The 20,746-nt window shown below is 44.8% G+C and overlaps 1 protein-coding gene across 13 annotated transcripts in view; it reads left to right on the top strand.

The window, feature by feature from the left end:
• PTPRT (protein tyrosine phosphatase receptor type T) overlaps positions 1-20,746 on the top strand; it is a 1,037,422-nt gene that overhangs the window by 327,014 nt on the left and 689,662 nt on the right. For all 13 annotated transcript variants that reach the window (XM_077873195.1, XM_077873196.1, XM_077873193.1 and 10 more), the window contains exons 3-4: positions 7,497-7,768; positions 19,711-19,792. In XM_077873195.1, coding sequence (XP_077729321.1) covers positions 7,497-7,768; positions 19,711-19,792 — 354 coding nt within the window. The remainder of the gene's footprint in view (positions 1-7,496; positions 7,769-19,710; positions 19,793-20,746) is intronic.

The raw sequence follows: 20,746 nt of genomic DNA, 5'->3' as shown, positions 1-20,746 counted from the left end.
AGAAGCGGTTTGCCTCCAAAAAGGGGATCTGTGTTGCAGACACATCAATAATGGGGCGCGTATCAAGGCATTATTATGCACGGAGGGGAAAAATACAAAATTTATGGCCAGCCAGAGAGTACTTCCTGTTTTAATTCCACAGTTTTCGGCACTATGTATAATAACTATGAGGATACTGATGCTGTTTTATGTTCCTTATCACGTCAGTGGATTTTTGGGGGGGAAAAAGGAGAAGGGAAAAGAACATATTTACGGTCTTCCTCTTTCTTGTTTCTGACTGATCTTGGCATAATGACTGGCTTATTTTTGATCTCTGGGAAACTGACAGCCCCGGGATGGTATTAATTAAGCCAACCTGTTGATCAAAGAGGGCCCCACCAAGCTGCTTGTGGATGAGGGCTCTCAAGCCTTAACAATCTCTGAAACAGCAGCGCTGGGCTCCACTCAGATACGGCTTCCTTCCTTTTGCGGAGGATGTGGCCAGACCTCCGTAAGATGGATATGGAGGGAGCTGTGGATCCCACTCTCCTGCAAGACACTGTGCTTGTCTTGCTGCAAGTTCTGGCTGCCAGTGTGTGGGCCTTTGCACATGATGTTCCCTCTGTTTGAAATGCTGTCCCAAATTACCACCGGGCACACATCCATGAAAGGAATCCCGACAGGGAAAGAGGAGAGGCTCACATGACCTTGATGGGGGGAATTTAAGCCACATACCTTCTAGGATCTCTTCACATCCAGTGATCTACACTAACATATCCCTGAGGATATTCCCGGGATGGGGTGCTAGAAGGGAGAGAACTGAGCCCCATGCCATTAGGATATGAGACTACTCAGGTATGTCCTACAGACTGCAGGGGGCCTCTTGCAAGGAGTGGCTTCAAGGCCACAGTGGAGGAGAAAATCTGTCCCAGAGGATGATGCCAAGTGCAATATAGGGGGGCAGTGGTGCTGGGTGAGCCTGCACCTTGATGGAGAAAGGAGGGAAAAAAGCCATGTATGTTTGCAGAAAGAGTTCTCTCTTGAACCTTATTGACTTCAGGGCCAAAGCAGTTGTATTGAGTGTCCCCAAGTGTGTGCCTCAGCAGAGAGACTGGCAAGGGTCTGCTCATCCCTGAGAAACCACAGGTGACAGCGAGGGCCACTCAAGAGGTCTGTGCTTGGAAGTGGAATGAGGACAGGGGCACTGGCATTGTCCATTCAGCTGGCAGGGAGCATGTCCCTTGAGGGCTTTCAGCAAGCCATGGGGAGGACTGTTAGGAGCCCGAGCTCATGCAGGTGCATGTGAGGTGTAAAGCTAGCCAGACTCCACTGTCAGGGTTTATGATGTGCTCACTCCCTCTATAAAGTGTCACATCCTCACATGCTTCACACATCTGTGTAGCCTGGAAGATGCCCTGACCCGCCTGGCCGAGTTCATCACCCTTCTCTATGCCATGTAATTATGTCTGTGCTCTACTCCAGAGCTGTCCTTTTGGGTATATGAGATGGGATCCTGTTTGGTCTGCTGTGATTTTGCTGCCTGTGCCGCTCAGAGGCATCATCGTCCACTGCTGCCACCCTCCCTGTAACATAGTGAACTCTCTCAGTCTGGTCCACTGAGCCAGGGCTCATTTAGTCACTTGTTTCTGGTTCAGAAATTGGAGTCAGGTACACCTGCTTGGTGGAACCCAGAATGTATGCCTGAGTCTTAGCCCGCAGAGCAGGCTGGAAGGGGGCATCTGGCCTTCTCTGTTTCTGGAGAGGAAAGGAGGCTCTGCTTCAAACTGGTTCCCTGAATATAGGGAGGGAGTTTGCATATTGGGTGGCCAAACCACAGGGACAGTTCCTACAGATCATCAGTCAGATTAACCTGGATTGGGGGGGGTGGTGGTAACCACATGGTGGTGTCTGAGGAGCAGTGTGTGACCATGATGCTCATGCTGGCCAGTAGACCTGCTGAGTTTCTACTGCTGAAGGGTAGACCTTCCCTGGTTATATAGTCCCCAACCTTTCTCTGTCCCTCTCTGTCTCTCTCTTTGTATAGATTGAGAGTCAAATGATATGGTCCCACTTTTTACTTTTTACCTCATGCTCCCCTTCTGAGACTTTGGTGATGAGAGGATCTGATGATTCAAGGAATCTCCCACACTCACATAATAGTTCTCAGATTCCCCCAGTGTCCCTGACCCTTAGATGGTGTACCCCAAGCTGGCCTTGAATGAGTCTGTCATCCTTGTATCTCTGGTTCACTGGCTTGGGAATACATATGTGTTCATGTCAATGTAATGTCTGGAAACAGAATAGTGGTCCTCCAAAGATGACCATGTTCTCATTCCTGGAATCTGTACATATGTTACCTTATATGGCAAAAGGGGTTTGCAGGTGTGGTTAAATTAAGGATATTGCAACAAGGAGATTATTCTGATTGGCTGGGTGGATGCAGTGTGTAAGTCCTTATAAGAGGGAGACAGGAGGGTCAGAATCAGAAACAGGAGAGGTGACAGTAGAGCTTGAGGTTGGAGTGATGCCCTTTTAGATGGGGGAAGGGGCCAGGAGCCAGGGAATGTGGGTAGCCTCTAAAGCTGGATGAGACAAGGAAGCAGATTATCTTTCGAAGTCTCTAGAATGAAAGAAACCCTACTAACACCTTGATTTTAGGCTTCTGATCTCCAGAACCATAAAAGAATAAATTTGCGTTCTATTAAGCCACTGAGTTTATGGTAATTAGTTACAGCAGCCATAAAACACTAAACCAGGATCTAAATCTTGTGTCCCCTGAGCCTTTCTACCTGCTTGACTGTCAGGCCTCTGTCTGCCCTTAGAAGGCTCTCCCTAGTTTGAGTAATAGGATCAGTTGCTCTGGCTGTTTTTCATGTCCAGAGGAGCCCTTTCTGGACTCGTCCGGAAAGCCCACTATCACAAGCCATAGGAGAGTCTCAGCACAGCTGCTGCTGTGGGTGTCTCCCCAGGGTCTTCTCTTCCTTCCTGCTGGGTGTGCCACCTGCTGATCCTGACTTTTCACCCTGTCACCTGTCACATAGACTCCTAGAGCAGCGCTGCTCATTCCTCCAGTTTTACCAACACATTCCTGAGCAGGACTCCCTCCTGCTGTATCTTTCTGGCCTGTGCCCTTCCTGCCTTTGTGGGTAGGCTGTGCTGGGAGTGGTGGGGTGGGCAGTCATCATTTTTTGTCTTCTAGGGTTTTTTTTTTTTTTTTCTTTTAATCTTGTCTATCTCACTGAGCCTTACAGCAAAACACATACCTTTCTGTCTAGTCTAAAGGTTGGGGCGTGCATAGCAAGTCACCTAGATAGACATGAGGGGCCAGGGTGATAGTGGTATTGTGACCTTGACCCCACCCAGCTCTGGCCCACCAAAGACAGGTGATCTTAATGAAGATCCAAGATATTTCTTGCTTTTTCAAGAATTCATGCTCAGAGTGCCTTTTCTTTCTTTCTCTTTCTCTTTTTCTTTCTGTTTTTGTTTGCAGTAGGACACTGCTCTTACTGATGTTCCTATTTGGTGTGTCTTGCAGCTTTGCCTAGTTAACTATTGTTTTTTCATCGTATCCCCTTAAATAATGGGACTTGGAGGAAGTGAGGGCTCTATAGGGGTGCCAAAACAATAGTGCTAGCTGTGGAAATGAAGTTCACAATTTCAATGGCTTAATAGCCCAATAACCATGTATTCCTTGTTTCCTTAAAGCCAAAATGAGTGTTCCTAATGGGTGGGTGGCCTTTCCTCATGGTCATGGTCATTCAGGGAACCAGACTCCTTTTATTGGGTTCTATTTCTCTGGGAAGCCTATGCTTTCAGCTAGCTGGTGGATGAGAAAGACAATGGAGCAGTGATTCTCAAACCTTAATGTGCATATGAATCACCAGGGGATCTTGATAAATTGCAAATTTGGATTTAGTAGACCTGCGGTGGGGCCTGAGATGCCGCATTTCTTTCAAACTCCCAGGTGGTGCTGATTCCCTGTTCAGAGACCATCCTTTGAGAAACAAGATAGTGGAGCAAGAGCGATGGGGGTTGGGGTGAGGGGAGGTAGCTTTTATAAACCAAGCCTGAAAGTTTCATACTCAGGCCCCATTGACTAGAAAGAACCCAGTTGCATGACCCACCAACCTCTAAAAGGAGGCTGGGGAATGTGTTCCAGCTGTGTGCCCAGAACCAAGAGGACAGATCTGTCCATCAACCAGCAATTTCTCCAAATGGAGGGTAGATGGAGGGCCAAGCACTTTCACCAGCTCTGTCTTCGGGGAGTTGAAGCATCCTCTACCAACAGTCATCAGGGCAGCAAGATAAAAGGTAGCCCTAGACTCTTGGGAGTGGATAAAGGTTTTGTGGTTTTGCCTCCTCCATGAGCTTGCTTCACCATTGGAACTGGGATGAAAAGAAGTAGGAGCCTGAGCTGGTGGAAGAGAAACCCTCCTGACTCTCGGTGCTGCAGATTCTAGGCAGCCTGGGTGGATTGCCAGGAGGGCAGGAGCTGCAATGTCCACGGGGCATGGTGGGATTCGGAGTGAAGAGAGCCAGGCACTGCTCGCTTTTCAGGCTGCCTTCTCTACCCATAGCTGTGCCATACCTCTGTGGAAGGGGCAGTCACCCAAGCTTCATGGGGCTTGTGGGATCTCACTCATCTGTCCCCAGGAAACCTTCTGGAACCCTGTGGGATGCAGATGAGCACATACAAGCATGGATGCTAGCTCAGTCTTCTTTCTGTGCTCTCTCACGCAGAGATTCCCTCCTTGCTGCCTCACTGGGCAGGTTGTGATAATTACAGAGATTACATCTGACAAGGGACATCTCTCTACTTACCCTATGTTACTGCCAGGCAGTAAACAAGGAAACTCTTGGAAACATGGAGGTGTGAGGGGAGATGTGCCTCTGCACTGCTTTCAGTGGCCCTTGTCTTAGGAGGCAGATGGTTTTCTGATTGGTGGGATGGTGAATGACTGGGAGCCTAGTGCTTGCTTCTTATTGGCTCATTTTGAGGGTGAGCCTATCCAGGGGCCCTGTGTGGCCATCCCTCGAGGATCTCTCTGACCGTAGGGATCTGGGTAGAGTCGGCAGGACAAAGTCCATGACCAGCCAGCTGCTGTGTGTGCTAGTACGGAGAAGAAAAGGCAGGAAGCCTCATTTGGCTTCAAGTCCAAGTTACTTTCCTAATCCAGTTCTGTGAATAATAAAATAGAGAGTTTTGAACTCCCCTCCCCTCCCCTCCTCTCCCCCTTCTGTCTCTCTCTTATGTCTTTTTTTCCCTAAGATTTATTTGTTTGAGAGAGAGAATCTGAAGCAGACTCCACACTGAGCATAGATCCCGACACCAGGCTTGATCTCAGAACCCAGAGATCACGACCTGAGCCAAAATCAAGAGCCAGATGCTTACCCAACTCAGCCACCCAGGTGCCCCCCGCCCTCCTGTGTCAATTTTTAAATTCATTCAGAACCCAGGGAGGATTGGCTACGAGTGCTTGGTACCCTCTAGAATCCCAACACGCAACAGATTGCCTGGCATTTACTAGCTTTAGTCTTCTGGGTGTTAGGGTGAATAAATGAGGCTGCTTCTCGAAGTGGCTCATCTTGATTGAGGATAAGGAGTCTTAAGGTTTCATCCTGAATGTAAGATTTTAGTGGTTAAAGTAAGATTTCAATGCAGTAGTGTTTTTCGAGGTGGGAATGTTCATCGCAGATCCCCTGAGTTTATCCACTGTGTTTTGTGATGCAGTTCAGTTCATAGCATCATAGGGCTTTAAGTCACAAGTTCAACCCTCACAGTTGGTCGCGGGATTTCCTTAGATTTCTTTCCCATTGTCCAGCCTCTGTTTAGCCACCTGCAGTGGCAGGGAACTCCCTCTGTCTCGGGGCCATTGTTAGAAGGCCCTTTGAATGGAAATAAGCCTCCTGTGGTTTTTTTCATAGGTCTGCCGCTCAGACACCTTTATCAATTAGCAGTTGCCACAGTCGTGCCGCCCAGCAAATGGAGAGGGAACTCAGGGGCAAACAGCAGTGAGCATTTGTTCTCATACTCCTGAGTCTGAGCATCGATTGTGGACTGGCAGATCTGAGTTGGGCTTATTGACCGCACGGCTGTGCTCCTAGCTGCCCAGTGGGGATGGCTTGGTTCTTCAGCCCTGGCTGAGCTCCATTCTCCACCACACATGTCTGTTCTCGATCCCAAGCTGAAAGGGGCAGCGGCTACCTGGGGCACATTCTTCTCATGAAAGGTGGTGTTAGCACAAGAAGGCAAGCCCTCCTAGGCAAGCACATTTCAAGCCTCTGCTTGATTCATTCCGTTGACATCTTGTTGACCAAAGCAAGTGCAGCCCAAAGTCAAGGGATGGGGACACACCCTCTGCTTCTTCGGGGAGGCCCAGGACATGGATCCAGGGAGAACTAGAAGAACTAGAAACAACCATTTAATCTGTCAAAGCAACTCCAAAGATGCTCACTTCCTCTCTATGGGCTGGCAGCCTGCTTAGTGCTTGAAAAACAGTAGTGACATTTTCTGCAGAATAATAGTGTAAATGCCGAGTGGGAGAGAATCTAGGTTTCCTCCATCCCTTCCTGACTGTGTGGCCCAGGGCAAGTTACTCAGTCTTTAAATAAAACGAAAATCCTCTACTTACCAGGGTCATTCTGAAGATGAAATTGAATAGTATATTAAAAAGACACCTAGCAAGTATTACCCTCCATTCCAGGCTGAGTATCTTCTGGTTGGTTCTCACATTTCTTCAGAGTTTATACTACTTTTTATATGCCCTCCTATGATATATAGAATCATTCCCTGTGCTGAATACAGTGTTAAGGGATAGTTTGCAATTATTCCTTGTACTGAATGCTGTAGTCCTTGTGATCGTGTTCGAATGACACTTCCTATATTGTAGAGCTGCTGCTTCCATTGAGATAGCCTGAGCTTGCCGAAGGTTTGTATGTCACATTTTACTCTTGGAAGTTGCATTTGACTGTATTCCTGGGGTTTTGTTCCATGTTTCCTTTAGGACCTGCTAGATATAATGTTTTTTCTGTAAATGTTTATAGACTGTCTACTTTGTAGAAATATTCATACGTGTTATGGTCTCTTAATTTTTATTATTACTTTTTAAAAAAGGTTTTATTTATTTTAAAGGGAGAGAGAAAGCACATGTGGGGAGAGTGGGAGGGGGAGAGAAAGAGAGAATTCTCAGGAGACTGTGTGCTGAGCTTGGAGCCTGATGTGGGGCTCGATCCCAGAACCCTGAGATCATGACTTGGGTCTAAATCAAGAGTTGCTTGCTTAACTGACTGAGCTACCCAGATGCCCCCATCTCTTAATTTTTAAACTGCCTTGCTGAGCAGTTATAAAAGTCCCAATTATAGAAGAAGAGAGAGGGGCTGTGGCTTCCTCAGGATCAGTCAGGCCCTCCTAGAGTGACTTGGTTTCTGACCACCATGTTTTGGGTATGACTGATGATCAGGAGGATTTTCTTTCTCTTTCTTTGTCTCTACTTCCCATCCCCTCTGTGGGTCTCCAGGATCCTTCATGATGGTGAACAGCTCTGGGAGGGCCTCTGGCCAGAAAGCCCACCTTCTCCTGCCAACCCTGAAGGAGAATGACACCCACTGTATCGATTTCCATTACTACTTCTCCAGCCGTGACAGGTCCAGCCCAGGAGCCTTGAATGTCTATGTAAAGGTGAACGGCGGGCCCCAGGGGAACCCTGTCTGGAACGTGTCTGGGGTCGTCACCGAGGGCTGGGTGAAGGCAGAGCTTGCCATCAGCACCTTCTGGCCACATTTCTACCAGGTATGGCATGCTATGGTTTCATTGTTTTTTGAAAAGTAATCCTAAATCTTTGTACCTCTTGCCTTCCCTAGACTTGTTAGGTTAAGAAAGGACTTCACTTACTCATTTATTGTGCACCTCATGTTTCCTGAGCTTCTCCTAGTGTGGCCCTGCTGGTATAGAGATGATCTAGCAGGGCACCTGCCTCCCTGGAGGTCCTGCTTGGGACGTGGAGACCAATGATCATTAAGCAGTTACTGTAGAGTGGGACATAGTGGGCTCTCCGGGATGCCGGGGGGAACAGAGACATTGGAGCCTTTTATAAAGTGATTGCTTACAACGATTTGTTGAGGGACATACTATTATTATCCTTATTTTACAGACAAGAAATTTGAGGTTCTGAGAGCTGGGATAACTAGTCAAAAGATCACCTCTGGGGAAAAGGGTGTTTGGGGGAAAGCCATTGGGAAAGCTTCCAGGCAGAGGTGGCAGCCAGGTGATGTCTTGAAGTATGAATAAATAATTACTGAAAAAGGAAGGAAAAAGGCATTTGATTTTGTCAGGGATGGTACATGCCGTTGACTGCAGGAGGAAGGGAGTGAGTTTTGCAGAGTTTGAAAACTCTCACTTGTTTAAGGGTAGGTCACAAAGGGGATAATGCAGGGAGTTAAGCTTGCAGAGGCAAATTGGTCATGGCTGGCTTCGAATGCCAGGCCAAGGAGATTCAGGGGAATCCCTCGTCTGCAGCACTGCTACTCCAACTGTTGCGAAAGAACAGTTTTTCCCTTTCAACTCATTGTGGACCAGTACTTTCATGACTGTAGTAAAAATGTCACAGCAGTGCCACATTACTGCAAACACTTCTCCCACTCCACCTACTTACGCCACTGTGTGCTGAGAACACCCAGGGCACAGGCTTCTGGCAGTCTGTGGAGCACGCCTGGAGGAGCACAGCTCTGTGCCCACTTGGCCTGGGACCCTAGAAAGCTTTTCTTTTTGTTAAAACAACTTTATATATTTAGGTACAATTTATATATCCTAGCATTTACCCGTTTAATTATGTTATCAGTAATTTTGAGTAAATCTAAGTTGTGCAGTCATCACCATAAAGCAGTTTTAGAACATTTTCATCACCCCTATAAATCCTTTCTGCCTTTTTGTGGTTATCTCCAAGCCTACTGTTGAAAGGTTTTAAGTAAGAAAGCGACATAGTCAGATCTGCATTTTAGAGAAATTTCTTTAGGGTCTGAGGCAGAAAATGGACCTGAAGCTGGCAAGGCTAGTGGCTGGGAGCTTCTGAGACATCCTTCAGTTCAGTGTCTGTGATACAGTCCTTTCAGATGGAGCATGCAGGCAGCCATAGATAATATGTAAATGCAGCTGTGTTCCAATAAAACTTTATGTATAAAAACAAGTTGTGGGCCAGATTTGACCTCCAGGCCATAGTTTGCTGAACCTTGATGTAGGTAGTAAAACTGAGGTCTAGAGATGGATACTGAAATGCAAGAGCACTCAGCAAATCATTGGAAAAGCTGTGACCAGAACCTGGATGCCTAATCTCAAGACTGCCCTCCCCACCATATAACTAAGTATAAAGTAACTGTGTCTGTAAGGCCATGGGTTTCCCCAGTGAGGCGTCAGAGCTCCAATTAGAAACCCCTATCTAGGGATCCCTGGGTGGCACAGTGGTTTGGCGCCTGCCTTTGGCCCAGGGCGCGATCCTGGAGACCCCGGATCGAATCCCACGTCGGGCTCCCGGTGCTTGGAGCCTGCTTCTCCCTCTGCCTATGTCTCTGCCTCTCTCTCTCTCTCTCTGTGACTATCATAAAAAATAAAAAAATTAAAAAAAAAAAAAAAAAAAAGAAACCCCTATCTAGGGCCCGACGCAGATGGATTATAGGATAGGGCTATAGGTGCAAGTCTAAGGAGCAGGAAAAGTAATCCAGGAGAGGAACAGTAGCACTGCTGGCCCTGCTCTTTGGTAGGATATGGAGGGCATTTCTTTTGTCCCAGCTCTGTGGTAAGTGTATTGCCTTTCATTTATCTATGTAGTATCTCCTTGTGTTGGAGAGCAACATGTCTTCTGTTCTAGAGCAGGGCATATTATTGATAAACTGAGGTTCCCATAATTCTCCCTAGGTCCTCTGACTCCAAGCTCAAGTTTTCTGCTTTAGGGGTTAAAAGCGCATTATGAGAATCTTCCTCTCACTAGCTGTGTAATGTTTGATGTATCCTGTCATCATTTTAAGTCAGTTCTCTCATTTGTAAAATGAAGAAGGAAATAGGTACAATGAAGGATTCTTTAGTGGATTGAATGAGATAGCGTATATATTAACATGTCAGGCCTGTGGAGGGATTCAGCACTTGTTCGGAAGGAAGGGAGGAGGAACAGGAAAAGAGGAAGGAGGCAGGGTGCCTTCTGTGCAGAGATTCCCACCGCAGTTGAGCTGTCCTCTGTTAGTTATCATCCCTGTGATAAGCAACCTCATCTGGGAGAATTTTGTGATTTCCAACTTGTTGGCCACTGCAGCATCATTACGACACATTATATCCTCTGCTCTGAGCTTTGTGGTGAGAAAACCACTAATGTACTGGAAGCAGCAGTTTAGAACAGATAAATCTCTCTCTCTCTCTCTCACTCACTCACTCATAGACGCACACACACAGCCACTAATGGATAGTCTCATGGCCAGACACACACAAGTGCACCTACATGCTCCCAGAGTCACTGCCCACACATACATCCAGGGGAGAGATGAGGGGACCGTCAGGAGATTCAAAGACACTTACAGAGTAGATTTTAAAATTCATCAGACCCTGAGCTCTGGTCCTATATGTATGATTCTGCAGACTAAATACAGTTTTAGTTTTTAGCAGTGCTGGGACTCAGATCGTGATGGCTTATGTATTCATTTATTAAAGTCATATTTCATAGTTCCAAAATTGACTTTTAGCTCTGTAATAAACAGGGAAATTTCATCTTTCCTGTTACTGGGGCTCTGTGGCGCCAGGGTCTCAGCAGGGCCAGGGATGAACGTCCCTTGGCCCGGTACCTCCACACCTGCCTCTTCTCTGGGGAGCAGGGGCTTATTAAAACCGCCTAAACTGTACTTTAGATCTCTGCCCCCTTGCAGGTGATATTAACTCTATTTTATGTTTTTAATGATTCTGAACTGTTCTGTCCCAAGGGTTAAAAAAAAAAAAAAAAGTTTTTTTATAAGTTTTACAGCCACCTGCTCACTCTGTTTTCCAGCACCTGCCTGGGTGAAGTTGCCTTTTATTTAGCGCTTATAATTGCTATGTAGATACATGAAATCTAGGGCCTTCCAGGCTTGGATTCAGCTGAACTTGAAGTCCAGGCCTTTTCTCAGGGATCGGGCACTGGCATATGGCACTCTGTAAGTTTAGTGACTTCACATGCAGTTCTGCAGATCTGGGGGTGCATCTCACAGAGGGAGCCCATCTCCCGCCCTTCACACCCCCCCCACACACATTTCCTTTCACCCCTCTCCACTGAGCAGTAAACCCTCCTCCTTGTCCTACTCAGGCCTCCGGGGGCTGAGGTGGGAGAGAGACTCTTTTGATTTCACCCTAAGCAATCCCTCTTCATCAAAATATGTGGTTGTCTTCCTAAGAGGGGTGCTGGTGAGCCAACATTTTTTCTCTCTTTGGAGAAAATGTTTGCAGCCCCTTAAAACTTCTGCTGTAGAGATTCTCTGCTCAAGGACTACAAAAGGGGAGGATAAAGTGCCAGCTTCCTTAAACAAGTCCTGACCTATCCATCCCTTCTCCCAGCATGCATCCTACCTGGTTTTTTTGGAGAGGTTGAGAGGGACTCATCTCTGAGCCTCTCCTGGGAAATTAGTTCCTGGCTTTGTCCAACAGCTCATGCATAGAGAGAGGTTTGTGCTTTTCCACACAAGTACTAGGGGGTCTCTAAGGTTCTAGAGACTGGGGCGTGTGTAGTTGACTGTAGGTCCATGTGGTGGCCTTGGGGTTGAAGAATGTCCTGCAGAGAAGGCAGTTTTCCTAGCCTAGGCCTTCCACCCCATCCCTGCCTCTCAGGGTCCCTGCCCTCTGACATGAGGCATCCCTGGGTGTTGGCATGGCCTACTTCTGCTCACTCTCTGCCCTGCCTTCCTACTCCCTGTAAGCATTAAAGTAGCCTCTACAATTCTTTACTCACCTTAGTGCCAGCCTCATTGAGAGTTCAGTGTGGAGGGGACCTGCCTCAGCACGTGGGTCCAGGTAGGCCTTAGAGGGCCCAGCATGGACTTTCTCCCTTTCCTTTCTCTCTGGCTCTGTTTCTGATAATATCCAATCTTACGTCTGTGTTGTTGACTCCTCATTCTCCAGGCATTGAGGGGGTCTATCTCATGGCAGCTTGCATGATTTTTATTAGAAAAAATTTATAATTCTGGAGTGGCATGGCAAAGACGGGAGCCTCTTGGCTCCTGCACATTTTGTGAACATTTTGCTCAGAGTGACGGGGGCAGTGACAGCAGGGGACTCAGTTCTGCCTTGGGAAGTCCTTTATTTTCAGTGTCTCCAGAGCCTGCCCTGTGGTATAAAAATTCTGTGGACCCTCCTTCTAATATCTCATGAGTCTGGAGACTTCATCAAGGATTCTGTGGGCTGCCATGGTCTCTTTGTCTATGCTTCTGTACTTCCTCTCCACCACCTTTCCCACCTCCCTTTGTTCCTGCCACCATATGTGCCTCTTTGTTTCCATGTAACTCCACATGGACCTGACTCCAGCCTGTGCCAGATTCTGACAGTCAGGACTCACATCAGAGAGTCGGTTGAGTGTAGGAACTTCAGTGGAAACTTGAGATGTGGACTACAGGAGGTAGTTATGTAGGACAGTCCAATAGCTTCTTTCCCTCCCCAGACCTACCACCATTCCCTGGCATTTCTCCTCTTACTGCCCATCACTCTCCCCAGAGTAAAAACAAGGATAACAACAATATTTATTAACATCTTACCCTATATATTACAAACCTTTATGATTATTAACTCATTTAATGGAAAACCAGAGCATTCTTTCCTTTGTTTCTTATGGGGTATTTTTTCCCCCTGTTTGAGAAACCCAAGTCTCACCTATCCTGATGCTTCACAAAATAAATTCTCAAGAGGAATTCTGATAAAAGAAAGATTTTCTATCTCTCTCTCTTTTTAAAAAGATTTTATTTATTTATTCATGAGAGAGAGAGAGAGAGAGAGAGAGACAGGCAGAGGGAGAAGCGGGCTCCATGCAGGGAGCCCGATGTGAGACTCCATCCCGGGACTCCAGGATCATTACCTGAGCCAAAGGCAGATGCTCAACCGCTGAGCAACCCAGGTGTCCCAAAGATTTCCTATCTCATTCTAGAATTCTTATTTCTGCAGAGGAAGGAAGAGAGAACAGTGAACAAAGGTGTGTTTCACTATCACCCGTTCTGACCAGCCTTGCATTCATTCATGGCTGCATGAATGAAAATGATATGACATGGGTTAGACACTGGGACATAATGGGAGAAACGGTCCCATGTGTTAGAAGAGTTTAAGTTGTACTTTGACGAACTGGGAAAAAAGTTAGAATTCTACTTAACCAGGTGTTTTGGTTAAATGAGAGTTGAACTGCTTTCCGTTGAAGCCTAGTAGGGGGTGTGGCTGTGTGCTGTGAGCCAGAAGCCCAGGGCTTTGGTTCCCAGTCTGCCTCTGGCTCTCTTTCTGAGCTTTGGTAATGCAGCTGGCCCCACCTTTTAGGGCTTTTGAGAGACTGGGTCAAGATCATATAATAAATGGTCAGTATTGCCAACCTTTATTATAAATTGTGGTTATATTTTTGCTTTTGTTATTTTTATTATAATTCAGTCTCAGTTGATGAGGTACCGTTTCTGCTCAATACTAATCCCTCACTGGAGTCCTGACCCCAATTGACGACTCCTTCTGGAAGCTTGTTTCATTGATCCCTCACCCCATCCCTTTGTGTTGGATCCTATTACCTTGATTCATTTCCCTCTACCTAAAATTATGCTCAATCTCTAACATCCCCCCAAAAATCCTCTATTGGGCTTTTAGCACTTGACCTTGAGCCCAAGCTCTCTTCTCTGAATTACCTACTCTGCCTTCTATGGTGATTTCACCTAGTTTTGTAGCTTTAAATGCCATTTAGATGCCAAAGCTGCCATATTTGTAATTCTGGTCCTAAATAACCCATGAGCTCCAAAAGCAGAATGCCATTATCCTACCCAACACGTCCATTAAGATGTTTACTTGGCATCTCAAGCTTAGTAAGACCGAAAAGAAATCCTGAAGTAGCCCTGCCTATGTATCCGTGCACACATGTTCATCATGTCATCTTCTCCATGTCAATAAATGACACCAGAATTGACCTAAGAGCTCAGTCCCCAAATTGAAGAGTCCTCACTGAGTTCACTTTCCTTCACTTTTCTCCTCTTGTTCCAACAGCAGTTATCTCATACCTGCCTTCAAAATACCTCACCAGCCAACATCTTTGTTTTCCATAGCCACCACCATCATCACAGCCATCCTTATCTTTTGATTGATCCTTATCTATTTTAACCCATCTCCACACCACAGCCGGGATGATTTTTGTAGAATGTAAATTAGATTATGTCACGTTCCAGCTTTAAACCTTTCAGTGACTTAGAGGAAAATTCAGGCCCTCTGCTATGTCTTGTAAGACTCATCTGACCCCACTGCTAATGCTCCAGCCTTGCCTTGTGCCTTTCTAGCTTACTTACTGTATCTGAGCCACATCAGTTTCATCCTTGTGCTCCCAGATTATCCCCAGTGCTTTCCTGCCTCGTGGCCTTTGCCCTTGCCACCATATTTTTTCTTGATAGGCCAATTTCATCCTAATAGTCTCATCTTAAGTATCATCATCTCTTAGGGTTCTCTCTTGACCACTCTAAGTAAAGTAGACCCTCCTCCTCTTAATTAATTGCAATATTCTATTTATTTCCTTCATAATACCAATCATAAAAGAGTTTAATTTTATGTATTTATTTAGTTTCCATTTCTATTCACTAGAATGTGAAGTTCATTGGAGTTAGGACCTTAGTCATCTCATTGACTTTCATAACCCTAGAATATGTCCCAGTATTTGGTACAGTGGAGGGTCTCTGTAAATGTTAAATGAATGAATGACGACCTTGATTTTGTTCCCAGTAGTTTTAGAGTTTAGGGAATAAGATTATTTGGGAACAAGCAGTTATAATGCTGTATGATAGGGTGATAGGTACTATAGTGGAGTTAACTCTGCAGTGGTATATAGCATAGTGATACTACAGCATGAAGAGGGCTACAAAAATGTAATGTACCTTAAAGCACTTACTTTTTGTTGTAAATATAGCTCATTTTTTGCAAAAAAATTGGATAATCTAGAAAATTTCAAAGAATAAAATATCCTCAATAATCTTCCTGGTATCATTTAAAAATTTATTCATAGACTATTACCATCCTTTATCTTTTGTGAATTATCTAGTGAAGTCATATGCCAACTCTTCTTTTGGAGAGTTTATTTTGTTGATTAGTAAGAATTCTTGACACAAAACAGGTTATCGTTTAGCTGACCTAGATGTTATAAATACTGTTCTCAACTAGCCATTGGCTTCTAATTTTGTTTCAGACTTTTGTTAACATACAAAACATACTTTGAAATTTTAGTCATTATGGGAGGTATTATATATACAAATATATAATATTTCAATTTTAAGAAATTTATTTTTAAGCTTTTGTCATTAATTTCTAGCCTTAGAGAACTTAGAAAATACTAGACCTAGACCTATACAGTTTTTGTCTTTGAGAGATTTATCGAAGTTAGTCTTTAGCCTGTCATCTGATCTTTGTGTTAAATAACCTGTATTTAGTAAATACATTATTATTCATATTATGTACATACTTAAATCTTTAGTTTTTTCTATTTGGTCAGAGTCTGGGACATGAGTTAAAATTTTCAAATTGTGTTTTATTCCCCGCCCCCCCCATCATTTTCTCTTTTAAAGTTTAACTCATGCATTAAAAATAAAGACCTCATAATCCACTTAATGGTTTTTATTTTTTTCCAGTTTAAATTCTACTTTGACACTTTTACATATTTTTACAACTATTTTCTGTTTATTTGCATTTTCCCATTATGCCTTTGTTCAGCTTATTTTTAAGTTACCTGAGTCATTTTGTGTTAGGTCTTTAATAGTGTACAATTAGATTTTATTTATTTAGACAGTCTGAGACCTTTTCTCTATTTTAACCCATTTATATTTATTGTCACAACAGAAATAATTTTTCTTTTGTCATTTTTATTACACAGTTTGAATGCTTTTGTGTTTTTAAATGTATTTTCTGTGTTCTATTTTATTTTTTTCCTATGGCCTTTGCTTTTGTTTTCCTTTTCAGCTATTGAAAACATAATTAGATACATAATTCTTTATAGAAAGTCTTCTGTTGACTTTCTCCTCTGCAGGCTGTGGCATTTATCCTTCAGGTAGCCTATTATTTCTGCAGACATTTCCTCATTCCCTGCACATTTTTGTTTCTGTGTCTCTGAAAGACCCTGTTACCTTAATAAACCCCTCTTCCAAATCGGTTGCCATGCTAGTGTCAGCTGCTCTATGTTTAATGTGACTGCCATCCCAAAGTCATTTTACATAATGCCCAGGCAGTTATGTGTGTGGTTTTAATGATTGATCTTACCACCCAAGGAAGCTGCCTCTTCACAACCATCACCACCCTCTCTACCAGTTCCTTGTTCTCTCATTATAGCTTTTGAGGAGCTCTGGGTCCGCCCTGAGACTGCTGGGCTCTGAATCCATTAACTTGGAGTGACCACATGGGCCACAGAAAGATTCCACATGAATGTTTTCTTGTTGGTCTCATCACCCATCTTACATTCTATCCATAGGCTTGAGGTGAGAAGTGAAAGGAGGGAGAAGGGTCCATTGTGTAGGTTGTTGAAGTGGTAGAGATGAAGAATAATGAAGATTTGAACCAGAGCCATTGGACTAGAATCAAACTGGATTTGACCTACAAAATGATTGCCTCATATGGTTCAACTTAACAGCAGAGTTAGAAAGACATGGCCAGATTTAGAAGTACTAAGTCAGAATCAGAAAGAAAATACTGAGCGAGTCAGAAGGAGAAGCCCAGGCAGATGCCCAAATCCCAGTCTTCAGTAACTGGATGGGTCGTAGGGCAACCCAGTGAGGCCCATGTTTCAGGAAAGATAGCCTGTTGGGCAGTAGGGGAGACAATTTGATAGGGAAGCTGTTCAGATCAGTTGCATATAGATTGTGGTTGAGTCATCTGTGTAATAATATCTGAATGAAAATACAGATCTCTTAGCTGGGTGAAACTGCTGTTTGGTGAGGAGTATGGAGTGGGGCTGACTGTCACTAAATTGGACTGGACTGTGATGGGGGATTGTCACTAAATTGGTAGCCATTGGAGGAAGAATGTGTTCAGTGAAAACATGAGTAGGGGAACCTCACATTTGATAGTTATAGGAGGAGGAGTGCTTACAAAGAAACCTACCATGATGTTATCCCAGTTCTGTGAGAAAAATGGAGAATGAAGTGTCACTTGAGCCTGAAACAAGAGAGATCCAGAAAGGAAGAAGCTATGAACATTGATAATTATAAAAAATGATCCAAGTATTAATAATAATAATTAGCACACATTGAGTACCTACCATGTGCCAAACATTGTTCTAAATAGTGCATTAATTCCTTTAACCTGAAAAATTATCCAAAGAAGTGGACACTGTAATTGCAGATGAGGAAACTGAGGCACAGAGCAGTAAGATAACTTGCCCAGGTTCACACACTGATAAGTGGTATAGCCAAAACTAGAACCCAGGCATCCTGATCTGGAGCCCAAGCACTGCACTGTCTTCCTTCTTAAGATAAGGATTGAAACACTATCTGTTGGATTTAGTAACTATGAAGTTATTAGAATCTGCCATGAGAGCAGCTCTGGGGGAAGTGCTGGGGACAAAGTCCATATTATAATGGATGGGGGTTTGCAGTGGGAATTAAGGAAGTGTTGACAGTGAATGTAGATAAAACTATTATCTAGAGTATTATCTAGTCTATTATCTAGAGAATTCCTCATGTGATTGAAACACAACTGGACTGTGCTAGTGCAGAACCTACTGCTAAAGGATAGCTTTTAAAGAATAAGAGAAGCCCAAGCATTTACTTATGCCAAAATCAGGGATAAAAAGAGAGTTCAGAGATACAAGATAGAACCAGCAAGGACCAAGTAGCTAGAACACATAGCAGAGGTGGGGAGGAATTAAGAGTGCCGGCATGCCTTATGGAGAGGAGGCAATGGTTGGCATGTGGTGATCCGAGGTGTAATCCTTTTTTTTTTCTTCAAAGATTTTATTTATTCATGAGAAACAGAAAGAGAGAGAGAGGCAGAGACATAGGCAAAGGGAGAAGCAGACTCCCTGTGGGGAGCCCAATGTGGGACTCGATCCTAGGACCCCAGGCATGCCCTGAGCTGAATGCAGATGCTCAACCATGAGTCACCCAGGTGCCCCATCTGAGGTATAATCTAACCTATGATTGATGGGCAAGAAGTCAGAAGTCAGCCCCTCTCTTGTTCTCTTGCCTCTTGAAGATTTGCTGTGTGTGTCTGCTGGGATTGGGTGGGTGATATTAAAGGGGAATATATGTGTAGGGCATGGAAGATAGACAAGGCAGATTTGTAGTAGACTTGTCAACACTGAATTGACGATGTGAAAGATTGGGGGCTTTGGGTGAGAGTGATTTGGATGTTTAGCTAGCTTGCAGGGTGATCCTGGGTATGCTGAGAATACAGGAGGTCCAGACCGTCAAATAGACCCTAGGAAGGTTGAAGTCCAGGGTACCACTCGAGCCAAACGAGCAGGTTTAAAAGGAGTGAGGGGCAGGAGGCTGTGCCAGAATCCTGGAGAATGCAACTTCCAGTTTCTGGAGTGGACAAGGACATGGCTATGGCTGAAGCTGGTTGGGAGATAAAGACCACTGGAATTAGGGAGGGTCCTGGGCATTGGTCGTGGTGGCCACTTAGATGGCTATATATCCCCTAGGCAAAGTTAGACAATGGGTGACAAAGAAATATATTAAGGGAGTTTTAAAAGTTCTAGTGAAATACACAATTTGGATGAGAGTCAGAATGGAGAACTCCAAGAATTGTTGCCTGTGGATCCCTGGATACCAAAGTTATGCATGGGGCTTATCTTCGAGAGGTGTTATTAAGAAATTCAGATGGGGTGAGAGACAACCAAGAACCAGGCTCTTAACTACAGGCAACAAACTGGTGGTTACCAGAGGGGAGGGGGGAGGAGGAGAGAGTGTGTGGGACAAAGAGGGGTTGAGGATTGAGGAGTGCACCTGTTGTGATGAGCACTGGGTGTTATTTGAAAGTGTTGAATCATGCTGTTGTACACCTGAAACTATTATAACCCTGTATGTTGACTATATTGTAATTAAAATTGAAAAAAGAAATTCAGGTGGAATGTATTCCTGTGGAGTATAGAATCAAATCAGGGTAAACCCTCTTTGGCTTATGGTAGCTTCCAAGGTAAGGTCCTCTGTCCACCTTCCTAGGTGGGATATTAGGAAGTAGTTCTCTGTGCTTCATTTGAAACAGTAACGAAAAAGGTGCAGATTGGGGTTGCAGGCCATGTTTGGGTGGTTTTTCTGCATTCAGGCATTATTTCTGAAATCCATTAGAAATGTTCCATGTGGCTGGCTTTTCTTTTGCTGGTCATTAGAATGTGCCCCCCTCCCCTTTTTTTTACCTTGTTTTGAAAATCCAAGTCCATTGCTAGGGTAGCTAACTAGACTAATAAAAGGCCTCTTTGGGAGGTTCTTGTGGGAAGCTGAAACAGAGGGTTTGGGGGCTGGGCAAGCTTCCTACGATGCCTACAACCACTTCTGCAAAATTGACTCCCACCCTGTGTGTTGCAGGTGATATTTGAATCCGTCTCTTTGAAGGGTCATCCTGGCTACATCGCTGTGGACGAGGTCCGGGTCCTTGCTCATCCATGCAGTAAGTCTGTTCCCTCCTCCTCATGCAGCCTCGCTCCATACGAGACTGGGGAGCTTGGAGCCCACGGTCCCCCTCCCTCCCACCCCCTGCCTATTCATTCAGCTCACCACCATCTCTGGTTCTCTCTCCTTTTTATTCCTTCAAAAATGCTTACATACTCAATGCAATCAGTCCTGAATAAATTCGTAATTTCCCTGGCCTGTTCAACAGGCCAGCACCTACAGGAATTTGCAGAGTGGCAAAACATCTTCGTTTGAATCTCTCCCTGTCATTAAGGGAGTCTCAAGTCCTGATTGTTTATTAGTGGGATTCAGACCACTGAAGTGGAAGAATTAGAGGGCTTCGGATAGAATCTCGTGCAATTGTCTTAAAAAAAGAACAATACTAGACCACTGAGCAAATTAGCACACTGTTCACTCACAGGGAAAAGTACCCCAAAGCTATTAATTCTTTAAAAGTAATTTTAAGTACACCCATCAGCTCTCTGTAGGCGTCAGGAGAGATTTCTCACCGTGGGTAGTACATTCGGTATGGTGTCAAGAGTTCTCAAAGACCTTCTACTCCTCCATGTCCATCAGTTGCCCCCTTGGAGTTCTGTCCCTCTCTGCTGTGTTTAGTCTGAGATATCAGAATGTGTTCATGTAAGAACCTGTGGCTCCCAGTGTCACGAAATCCCAGAGGGGAGTTGAATGGCATCATGTCTAGTGACATTTAGTTGGGGGTGGTGGTGACTGAGTCAAAGGGATATGCATAGAGATTGTAGCAGCCCTTAGGAGGGCTAGGGTGCCAGCCCCATTAGTCTGTCTGAATTGCATGTTGGAGATTCCCATTGGCAGCAGCTGTTTCCAGGTAACTCCTAGGGGACGCCTCTCTCTTCTCCCTCCTTGTAGCCATGAGCCACACTATTGGCTATGGTGCAGTTGGCTATTTCCTCCACAAGGGCCATGCCCCTTG

This window comes from Canis aureus, chromosome 26 (genome assembly GCF_053574225.1).
Source record: "Canis aureus isolate CA01 chromosome 26, VMU_Caureus_v.1.0, whole genome shotgun sequence".
Taxonomy (NCBI): Eukaryota; Metazoa; Chordata; class Mammalia; order Carnivora; family Canidae; genus Canis; species Canis aureus.
This window is presented reverse-complemented; position numbering and strand designations above follow the sequence as displayed.